Here is a 12,056-nt window from a genome sequence, read left to right on the forward strand (position 1 = left end):
TTTTATAAACTATATAAATGTCTAACCAATGTACTGTACACTTGAAAATAATAATAATAAAAATTTTTAAAAATGAATTATTAATACAGAAGAGTGCCAGAATATGCCACTCTAATATATGCCCTTTGTTAATCTGTCTTTGGCCCATCTAATTTACAGAGCCCTATCTGAAGAACCTAAGATGAATACAGGAAAAATATTTTATTTCCTCCCCAACAATACATACAATGCAGATGAATCTCAAATGCTTTACGATAATAAAAGAAGCCAGATTGAAAGGATATATACTGTATAATTCCAATTATATGACAGTCTGAAAAGCCTAAAACTGGTTACCAGATGTTAGGGATATACCAGCAAATTTTCTGGAGTGATACAACCATTCTGTACCTTGATTGTGATAGTGGTAGTAGCATAACTCTATATGTTTATCAAAACTTGGAAATATGCTCCAAAACGGTTGAATTCTACTTTAAATTTTTTAAAAATTTTTAAAGAAAAGAGGTAGATACAACCAGGCCACCATGATAGAGGGTAAAAGAGACAAAGAAATAAGAATTATGTAAAAAAGTAATTTTAATGATGAAACCATGGAATGAATGAGAAAGGTAAAGAGAAAAAAAAAATGGCTCGAGTTGAGAGACAGTGAAAAAGTAGTAGAATCAATAGACTGTAAATCCTGGTAAATTAGAGACAGAGGAGGTGGCGATTGAGAGTGAGATGCTTTAGTAGATAATCTAACAAATGTTTTTATAAATGAATTGACTAGGCCATAAAAACCTTAGGCTTCTATTGCTAGATTACAAGACAAACATCTCCTTTTCCTTCCAAAGCACATTGTAATAGTAAGAAAAATTATCCTGTCAAAAATGTGACTAAAAACTAAATTTACCAGGAAGGGACAATAAGATGTATGTTGTAGAAAAAGAGATCTTATAGATTTAATTTTAAAATTTCCACTTCTAGACAAAATGGAGAAAATGGGACTGGATTTACCCTCCTGCCTGAAACAACCAAAAAACTGTACAGAACACATGAAACAATGATTTTCAAGACACTGAATCACAGGCAACAAAGACAGTGATCCTTGAGTGATGGGAAACAAGCAAGATGAGCTCTATGATTGCCCTCAGTCAATGCCTTAGGAGAGCTTTCAAGTTCAGGTGCAGGAAGGGTGAACCCAGGCGAGGCTGGCAGATTTCCTGAACTGAGGAGATAAACTTGAGAATCCAGAAAAACCAAGGTAGCCAGAGTTCACAGGGCAGAGTATCAGAGAAAATTCCAAAGATTTACAGAGGGTCCAACTCCAGTAACCAGCAGAGTTCTGATTAGCCAGTGTGTGTGAGGAAACTTCTTGAGGTCAGTGTAAGGACTGCCCCAAATGATTACTGGGAACATTTTCTAATACACAGTTCTGTAAATAGTGCCTAGTCCCAAAATCCACAGAGGAAAACCTTGTAATTCCTAAGAATTAGGTAGGGTATTACTGTATAATAAAGAACTGGCTGGCCTTTGCCCTGGTTCCTGGAAGGTAGCCTCTAAGCCCTCGGAAATTCCTGAGTGATAAGAGTGTCTTTGTTATTCATGGTAGACCCTGATAAGCCTGTGTTAATTTAGTGACTCAAGGTGGGCCCCTAAATATTTTTTACTAAGGAGGTGACTCAGGATGGGGGCTGGTCATCCCAGAAATATTAACCATGTGATTAGAGTCTGGGGCTTTGAGGCACATTATATCACCCCAATGTCAGGGGAGGGAAGAGGGGGCTGAAGACTGAGTTCAATCACATGGCCAATAATTCAATCATCCCTCCTAAGAAAATTCCAGTAAAACCTCAAGGGAGTTTTTCTTACTCTACGAATATTGTTACATGTCTATGTACAAGAAGGGTGACATGTCCCTGAGGAAGCTTCTTGTTTGAGACAATCCCAGACTTTGCACTATGTGTCTCTTCTTTCAGTTAGTCCTGATTTGTATCCCTATGTTATAATAAAACTATAATCGTAAGTATATAATTTTCCCCCTTATTTTGAGTTGTATTTTCCTGCTTAAATGCATGCTTGGTATATAAGAAGTCAGCTAAGTATAGTGCTTAACTGAGTTCCATGAATCACTGTATCCAGTCAGAGTATGGGTGGCCTGGGAACCCCTGCACTTGTAGCTTGTATCTGAAGTGACAGCAGTCTTGTGAAGGAATGCGCCCTTAATCTGTGAAGTTTGACCTAATTCCAGATAGTACCAAAAGTCACTGTAGGTACTTAGAAGAGTCTTGTCTTAGTAGTGGGGAATAATTAGCCCTATACTGAACATAGCTTCGCTTCTACCTTACAAATCTTAAAAGCAAGACTTAAAAGATAAAACTACTTCTAGGTAAATTAACTGTGTTACTTGTCAAGAATATTTATAGGAACACAAAATATCCAGCAGCCAACAAGGTAAAATTATAATACCTGGAATCCAATTAAAAAAAAAAAAGCCCCAATATGCAAAGCAGCAGAAAAACATGACTCAAAATAAGGGGGAAAAATTAATCAATGGAAACTGAGCCAGAACTGATATAAATGTTAGAATTATCAAAGACATTAAAATAATTAATATAATTATATTCCAGATGTTCAAAAAGTTAAGTACAGGCGTAGAAGATATAGAAAAAGACCTAAGTCAAACTTCTAGAGATGAAAATTAAAATGAGATTTAAAAAAGAATGATAGAATTAATGGCATCTTAAACATTGCAACATAAAAGATTAGTAAACTTGAAGACACAGCAATAAAAACTGTCCAAAATGAAACATAGAGAAAAAAGAACAGAAAAAGACATAAAAAGAACATTAGTGAGCTGTGATACAATTTCAGGCAGCCTATTATGTTTGTAATATTAGAGTCTCTGAAGGAGAGGATGGGGTAGACAGTGTATTTGATGAAACTATAAACCCACAGCTCCAAGAAGCTCAACAAACCCTAAGCACAAGAAACATGAAAAAAACTATCCCAAGGCACATAATCAAATTGCTCAAAACCAGGATATAAAAAAAAAATTTTTTAAGCAACCAGAGGTGGGGAAAAACCAAGTGGAGAGGAACAAAGACAAGAGAGAAAATATCTGAAACAATGCAAACCAGAGGACAGTAGAGTAACATCTTTAAAATACTCAAAGAATAAAACTGTTAATCTAGAATTCTACATTCAGCAAAAATTTCTTTCAAATATAAAGGTGAAATAAAGATGTTGAAATACAAATGTTGAAAGACTTTACTACAGGCGGGCTCAAATTACAAGAAATGTTACAGATCTTTCGGGCAGAAGGAAAAATGGCACCAGATGGAAATACAGGTTTACAAAAAGGAAGGAAGAGCACTGGAAATGACAAATATGTGGGTAAACCTATAAGAGTTTTTCTTATTGTTTAAATAGCTTTAAAGGAAAACTGGAACTATAACTTCAACTGCATGAGAGAGTGAGGAAATAAATCAAGTCTCCAAAAAGCAACTAAGAAGCTGTGTAAATGGTTTAAAAAAACAAAACAAAACAAAACCCTAGACCAATGGCATAAATACACTGAGAAGTGTTTATTCATGAAAACTACTGAACTCAACTAAGAACAGAAGAGTTGAGTTTGTGACCTTCTTGCAGGAGGCTGTCCCCTAGCCCTGTTAGGTAGTTTAACCAAGGCAAGGTAGTTTGTGAAAACAATAAGCTTAGATACTTTAAGAATCTCGGAGTGTTGTCAGTAAAGTGATAATCTCTGGCTAGTGAAAAGAGAGGGCCAGCAGCTCTGTTAGCCTGAGGTTGCTAGCTTGTTACTGTTTGGGGCAAGTAATGGGCAAACTGGCCAGAGGTTTAACAAGGAGTTCTGGGAGGTGAGATAGCCATAGGGTTCTTCATAAATTGTTCAAATATCCAGGATAAAGCTTAGTCTATGCACACATGCAGCACAGACCTAAGTAGCCCCAGCCAACCAACATCCTTGGTCAACAGAGTCAGAACCTGTGTAAGTACAGAGGAGACATGAAAGAGCCCAGCAGAAAAGAAAAGAATGAAGTTTGAATACTGGTCCATACACAAATCCATAAGCAAAGAATGGACACCTTACTGGCTTGAGGTATTTGAATACAACCTCTGACCAATCTTTGGCTGAACAATAAGCTAGAAGTATACCTTGGGAGATATTGTGGATTTGGTTCCAGACCACCACAATAAAGCAAATATCATAATAAAGCAAGTCACATAAATTTTTTGGTTTCCAATGCATATAAAAGTTATGTTTATACCATACTACAGTCCATTAAGTGTAAAACAGTATTGTGTCTAAAATAAACAATGTACCTTAATTAAAAAATATTTTATTGCCAAAGAATGCTAACCATCATCTGAGCCTTCAGCAAGTCAATCTTTTTGCTGGTGCAGGGTCTTACCATAATGTTGATGAAAACACAATTATCTGCAAAGCGTAAAAGGATGTATGCCTGTATACAGAAATAGGGTATATCCCTAGGAAGCCAAGCTTAAAATAAAAACAAGACAGAATGCTATGTACTTTAATTATAAATTACCTCTAGTCCTCACAATAATCCTGCAAGGTCACTTGGATAATAAGTATATAAACAGGGGCTAGAATCCTATACTATTTCATTCTAAAGCTCCATATACTTTCCAAAGAATATATATGCTATTTTTTTCCTCCAGCATAAATCACCTGCCTGAAGCAGCAGGGGCATTGTTATCAACAAAATAAGAACTCCTTTTCCCATACAAACCATGGTAAGGAAAAAGAAAGTAAAAATTCCCACTTACTGCAAGAAGATTCATGATGGTATGCCCTGTCTCTCCAAACAATGGCTTCCGAAATCTGACACTGAACAGTGGGCATGGATAAACTATGGAAATGGGAAATGATCAGATTAAGTTTGGTAGCTTAAAATTTTGGTAAAAGAAACGTCATGGTTGATACAGTTTTCAAAATATAATTATAATGACACATTAGAGCATATGAAATTTAGGGCTCAAAAAATATTTAGCATAGTAGCATCACAGACAAATCGTGACATTATTATCTCTAGTAGCAAAAGAAACTGAAAGACAACTTGAGTAACTTGCCCAAAGTTACAAAACTAGTAAGTGGCAGAGTTAAGAACCTTATTCATGTGGTCTAATTCTTACACCAGAATACTTTTAATTAAAAGCTTGCATTTAGCCCCTAATGTCTTAAAAATAAAATTACCATTTAGTTGCACTGCTACAGCTATGGGCAAGGAAGCTCTTCTGTTGCTTCCTTACCAAATAATAGTGATCTCTACACTAGTGTCCAGTATCTGGTACAGTACATAAAATTTGCCATAACTATTTTCCAACCAAGTGACAAAAAATATGCTTGCCAATTATAGATACTATAAAAAAACAAAGTTACTTGTTAAAATTCATTTTTTCTCAAGATGATCAAATATTTATCAATGAACTATAAAATCAATAAGTTTACAAGGTAATAATTAATCACTAACTTTCTCATTTGATATTGTCAGTCCTTCCCATTATAGGCAAAATAAGTAGAGACAATGGCTAAGTTCGGCTTAGCTATTTCAAAATACTACTTCTGCTAATTTGTAACATGAGGGGTCTCTGAATATTTCAGGAGTTTATTTACTCATCATGTCTTGGTCATGTACCTTAGAAGAAAGTATTTTACCACTTACGTCGATATTCAGCTCCAAGTCTCAACATCAGTCGGATGGGAAACACTTTAGCCCAAGGAGTTTCCCATTTCTGGATGAGAATCCCAAACAAGTAAGGTGGGGTTGGGAGTACAAGGTCTTGCAGTGACTGGTAAGTAGATGTCACATATAAGAATCCACCATGTTCTTTACTGCCAAGGAAACTCTGACTGAAGAAGGAATGTCCCAAGTTGCCCACGACATTCCCTAAAAAAAAAAGTTCATTAATTAATTTCCATCACTAAATCAATCATATTTTTAGTAATCATTATTATTTAACACTGGGCCACCCAGTACTGAACACTAATTCCCAAACTTCAACCATGAAGACCCATGTTTAGAAAATTGTTCTTTAAATAAATGTCATTTGTTAAATAAAATTTTCTCCTCAATTTTATCAGGGCTTCTGGCAAGCATGATATAACTTGTACTATCATACTGTGGAAGTTTTCCCAACTCCAAGCAAAAAATATTGATATCTTCCTTATTTAGATGGTACAACTTTACTGTATGAATCAGGATAAGAATTACTGCCTCAAAGGTCATGAAAAAATGTTAAGGTAGCCTCTCGCACAGAGCTTACAATCTCACTGGGTGAATAAAGTCAATTCGTGAACATAATGAATTAAGATAATAAAGTACAGTTATGTATGAGACATTGAGGGAAGAAGAAAATATATAGAGAAGGTAGTACCACAGATAGGATTTATAATTTTGGTGGAGGAAAATATAAAATGTAAACAACATAAGGCTTATTTAAATGCATATCAGGCAGGTTTTTTTTTCTTTTAACCGCAAATGCTCTTTACTAAGCACATAATGAAAGAAGGGAGGAAGAGAAGGAGGGAGGGAGGAAGGAAATCTGTTAACCCAGAATTGTATAACCAACTAATTATTCAAGAGTGAAAGCAAAGAAATAAATTTCAGACAAAGATTAATGGAGTTTACCAACCATAGACCTTCACTAAGATAACTAATAAAAAGACATATTTCAGCAAGAACAGTAACTCCAAATAGAAACAAAGGATAAAACAGTTATGGAGAAAATATGATGACAAATGAAATTAATAACTTAGAACTGAATATTAATATTGATTTTGATACTGAATAGATAATTAAATATAAATTAAAACATTAATTTTTTTCTTTTACAAAAGGTAAAACAAACTACAGTCAACAACAGTAAGACTGGGGAAGGTATTAAAATGAGTAAAGTATGCTTAAGTCTGTGTCATAAATTATGCTTAGAAATCTTGTATGGTAGGCAGAATTCTACTTCCTGGTGTACATGTCTTGTTTAATTCCCTCCCCTTGAGTGGGGAGCATCTGTGAATATGGGGGGGGGTGTCACTCCCATTATTAGGTTATGAATCAACTGACTTTGAGTTAAATAGGGCGAGTATCAGAGTGGGCCTGATTTAAGACCTTTAAATTTAGGTCTAGAGGTTAGAGATTCAAAGCAAAGAGATGCACTCCTGCTGACCTGGAAAAAAGCAAACATCCATGTTGTAAACTGTCTATGGAGCCATAAAGCAAGGAAATGCAGGCAGTTCCAAGGAGCCAAGAGCTATAAAAAAAAAAAAAAAAAAATGGGGATCTGCAGGAAAGTGAATTCTGCTACCAACCAGAAGATCCTGAGCTCCAAATGAGAATTCTGAGTACCAAATGAGAACCCCAGCATGCCTGACACTTTGAGGTACCCTGAACAGAAGATTTAGCAAAGCTGTGCTTGGACTCGTAGTTCATGGAAACTGTGAGATAATAAATTTGTGCTGTTTCAAGCCACTAAGTTTGTGCCTTAGAAACACAACAATGGAAAACTGATACATACTGAATACTGAACAACTCTGTTAGAAAAAGGTCATAGTCAAGTATATATGATAAAAAAAAAATTTCCCAAGAGAATACTAATATAATAGAAACATAGGTGAAAGTCATAAACAGGGACATATATGTCAAAGAAGACAAAACATGCATGGCCAATAAATACATGAATATATGCTCTGCCTCAGTGGATACAAAATAAGGTACCATTTTATATCCAGACTGGCAAAAATTAAAACTCTGATAACATCAAATGTCAGCAACTCTTATACACAGAAGATGGGGATAGGAAGATATATATAAACCGGTAAACCAGTCTGGGAAACAATCTGACATCATCTAATAAAGTTGAAGATATCCATACACTATAAACCAGCAATTCTACTCTCAAGTGTACATGTATAAAAATTTTAAAGAGCATGTCTGAATAACAGACTAGTAAAAACAGCAAGTTTTTCATCAGAAGGAGAATTAATAAATTCTGGTAAATTTATGTAATGAGTATAAAACAGAAGCCTGAAAATGAATAAACTAGAACCACTTGAGTTGTGAATGAATGTCAAAAACATATGGTAGAGTATAAAAAGCAAACCACACAAAGAATATAGTGTGAAATCAATTGTATAAAGTTTAAAAACATGCAAAATAATGTTATAATCCTTAGAGATATCAGCATTTGTGATAAAATTATAGAGAAAAACATAACACAAGATAGATGCAAATGGTTACCTAGGGGTTGAGGAAAAGGTTTGGAAGGAAGATGTAATCAGGAAAGTAAAAAGAGAGCTTCAGTGAACTGGTCATTTTTATTTTCCAAGTTTGGCATTTTGTCTATAGATAGTTATTTTGTTATTATGCTTTATTACTTGCATAAATATTAAAATATGTGTTTATATTTTTGTATACATCAAATAATTTTCTAAAGATTATTAAAGAAGTTTAGAAGAAGGGATTACTTCTATGTGAAAGAACCATCAAGAAAGAATTCATGGAGAAAGTGGTCTCTGAGTAAGACTTAAGAAAACTGATAGGATTCAGATAGTTGGGGTGTTGGGAAGTAGCATGGTGTGGGGTGGAGAGGCAGCATGATCACGAAAGTTTGGGCAGACTACTAGTGAGAAATGAGAATGAAAATATAGGCTTGGATTATGTAGAGTACTGAATGTTGGAGTATATAGTTTATTCTGAAGACAATATGGAGCCAATAAAGGCTTTTGAGTAAGAGAGGGAGACAACCAGAGATTAATTCCAGAAAGAATAATCTGGTAGACACAATTCCCATTTCATTCAAATCCATGTTGTGAATATTTGTTTGCAAAAAATAAGTACAAAACATGGGAGAAGGGAGGAAAGATGGGGAGAAACAATATACAATCTACAATCTTCCATGGCATGATAATAAGCAGAAAGCATCCTAAAACTCAGAATGTTACTTCTCACAAAATACTATTTTTCTCCTCACTGTGGAAAGCATAAGCAATTGTGACAAAATATATGTGTATATATACATTAGGAAACATATATACACACATATATTATTGAATATATATAGTTTAGATTAAAAATTCATAGGAAGTTATAAAGAAAGTTCATGTAAAGTTCATTCAAGGGCTTCTAAGGCTTTTTGAGTGGTTTATGGCAGAAGAACATCTAAGCAAGTGATAGAGTATTCAAGGTTTTCACACCTGGGGGCAATTTAAGATATAATTTGCCAATTCCACAAAATATGCTACACAGAGGAGAAAAATAATGAATTTACATCATTTTAGAATTTAAAATGTTTCCACTTATAAAAATATCATAGTGAAATAATATATCAAGTTGCTACCCTGATTATTTAAAAACAGGATTCTTAATAAAATGTACATATCACATAGATATTATGCACATCTTTTTTTAAAAAAGCTGCTGTATTATTAATATGTACACAGAGGCTACCAGCATAAAGTAAGGAATGCTAGGAGCTTTAGTCCTAATTCTGCCAACTAGGTTTGTGATTTAGATAAGCCATAACACTCTAGGTTTCATTTTCCTCATCATAAAATAGCTGTACTAAATGATCTAAGATACCTTCGAGTCCCAATATTTTATGAGCTGATTCCTATTCAAGGAGAGAGAGCTCACTCATTTACACTTTTGAAATGTTATTTACTTAGATATCTTTGTACATATCCTCATTCTACATTATAGATAATATTTAAGATGGCTTAGAGGTATATTAGTCTGACCTTAGACTATCACCGTTATCTCACTATCAGTTCCAAATAATTTTTTGTTGTAGAATTTTTGCTTTTTAATATACTTGTTCAAAATGGATTCCATTGATATATAAGGATACTTTTTAAAAATGAGTAACCATTTATGCTAAACATATTTTAATGACTCATGTAAAGATTTATGCCTTTCTTTGTTGGTATTTCTCAGTGTTCCTTTCAACAGCTCTAGTGTCTTCACATTGGCCTATCCCATTCACAACCATAGTTTCAATTATCACATAAATACTGGGGCCCCGAATTTGTATTTCAGCCCAGATATACCTTCTGAGGTCACTATGCATATACTCATCTTTCATTTACATACCACTATCTGTTGTCATTATTTCAAATTCAACACCCCTGAACAAAGACCTCATCTGCCAAACCTGCTCTTCGTCTATTCACTATCACAATAAGAACAACATCTACTCTGGTACCCAAGCCAGAAATTTGAAGCCAACCTTGACTTGTTCCCTCTCATCCCTCACATCCAATTAGTTACCAAATCCGACTGAACTGAAGCATCACTGTCTTTTATATTTCTTCAACACTCTTTATTCCCACTGTCATCACTTTACTTAAACCCTGATAATTTAATTTCTTGCTGGATTCCCACAATAGATTTTTTAAAAATCAATTTTAAAATAATGAGTATTGGTGAGAATGTGGAGAAAAGAGAACCCTTGTGCACTGCTGGTAGGAATGTAAATTGGTGCAGCCACTGTGGAAAACAGTATTGAGGTCCCTCAAAAATTAAAAATAAGACTACTATAGAGCCCTGCAATTTCTTTTTTTCATTTGCACACTAGCTTTATTAAAAGTAAAAGTACATTCACACACAGGAGAGCAGGCTGCCAAGAGCAGTCAACCTGAAGATAAAGTACACTCTCAGAAGGGAGAGCTGGCTGCCAAGAGAGGTCAGCCTCTCTCTCAACTTTTAATAGTACATCTTTATATTAGTATCTTTACAACTTCTAACAGTTATGCATTTACTTTTTCATCGTTACAATAAATATTTACAATTGATTTCAAAACCATAATAAAGTTGTCCACTCTAGTAGTTCTTGAAATTTGAAAATTAAATGTAGAGTATTTACATTATGATTATATAAATATTGTTAACTGAAGAGATGAGGAGTAAGTTATGATTATGTTCCCTTCTACTGAGTATCAATATCATAATCCCTAAGCTATTCAAAAATATTCTTACATCAATCCCAATGGATTCTCTTATAACTTTTGATTCCAACCTTTGTAAAATAATTATATCAGGTAAAGTACTAAAATTTTTAATTTTCTCAAACTATGGCAAGTTCTAACTTGCCACCAATACCAACATCCAATGCCAGGCTTCCAAACTAAAGACTATTATTTTGCATCTGTGTCCACAAATGTTTGTCACATATAAAGGGTAAAGACTAAATCATATAGCATTCTCACCTGCCAGAGCATCCTGATAAAGCTGCACAAAATGATTAAAGATATCCTTCGGCAAACACTTTTCATCTGGTAGACACTGCAGAAGAATGACTATCTCGGACTGACCAACTGCATGCATTCCCTTGGTCGTGAAACACCAGCACTTCCGGTTCACATCTACAGACAGAATAAAAATATGAAGACATTCCTCTCAATTCTTACCCTTAAAAAATGCACAGAAATCTATGTTATGATACAGCAAAGTATGACAGATCATACTAAGTTTGTGTAATTCAACTGTGAATTGTCACTGCATCGAGCCGAAGAACTACTGTAGAAAATAAAATATATCAATGCTTCTGCCTCTAGGCAAAAACTTAGAAAAACAATTGGAAAGAAATTAAAAGAATAGTGACAAAAATACTAAAAACTTTTAACTCTTCTATTATTAAAAGGTATAATTATTAAAAGAAATGACATTTCATTAAAAATAAATAAAACCAAATAGTATCCTTGTTAAAAAATATACTTCCCAACTTTATTTAAAAAAAATTCACTTTAACAAGGAAAATAATTACTTATGTAAGAGTAGAAACAACAACAACAATAAAAACAGTATGATGGTTTTAGATTCAAGTTGTGGCTTCAAAAAATTATAATTTTATGTATACTTATTAAATTTAATCTGTGACTAAAAGATTCCATTTTAATTATAGTCTTTTCTGGGAGAAAATTCTAGATAATTAACAACATGACTTGACTTCATGAAGTAAAAAGTGGTGAAAAGAACAGCTTTTCTGGACTACCTACTTCCACGTCTTTACTTTATGGCTATGTAGAGACCCAAGAGCTT

General features: G+C 34.0%; 1 protein-coding gene across 6 annotated transcripts in view; it reads right to left on the reverse strand.

Annotated features, from left to right (window-relative positions):
* ZFYVE9 (zinc finger FYVE-type containing 9) overlaps positions 1-12,056 on the reverse strand; it is a 124,820-nt gene that overhangs the window by 30,694 nt on the left and 82,070 nt on the right. For all 6 annotated transcript variants that reach the window (XR_896492.2, XM_011370490.2, XM_023536779.1 and 3 more), the window contains 3 exons: positions 11,225-11,380; positions 5,688-5,912; positions 4,792-4,874 (listed from right to left, as the gene is read on the reverse strand). Coding sequence is in view for 5 of the 6 variants with exons in the window: in XM_011370490.2 (XP_011368792.1) it covers positions 4,792-4,874; positions 5,688-5,912; positions 11,225-11,380 (464 nt within the window). In the remaining variant the exon portion in view is untranslated. The remainder of the gene's footprint in view (positions 1-4,791; positions 4,875-5,687; positions 5,913-11,224; positions 11,381-12,056) is intronic.

Source organism: Pteropus vampyrus, unplaced genomic scaffold (assembly GCF_000151845.1).
Source record: "Pteropus vampyrus isolate Shadow unplaced genomic scaffold, Pvam_2.0 Scaffold170, whole genome shotgun sequence".
Classification (NCBI taxonomy): Eukaryota; Metazoa; Chordata; class Mammalia; order Chiroptera; family Pteropodidae; genus Pteropus; species Pteropus vampyrus.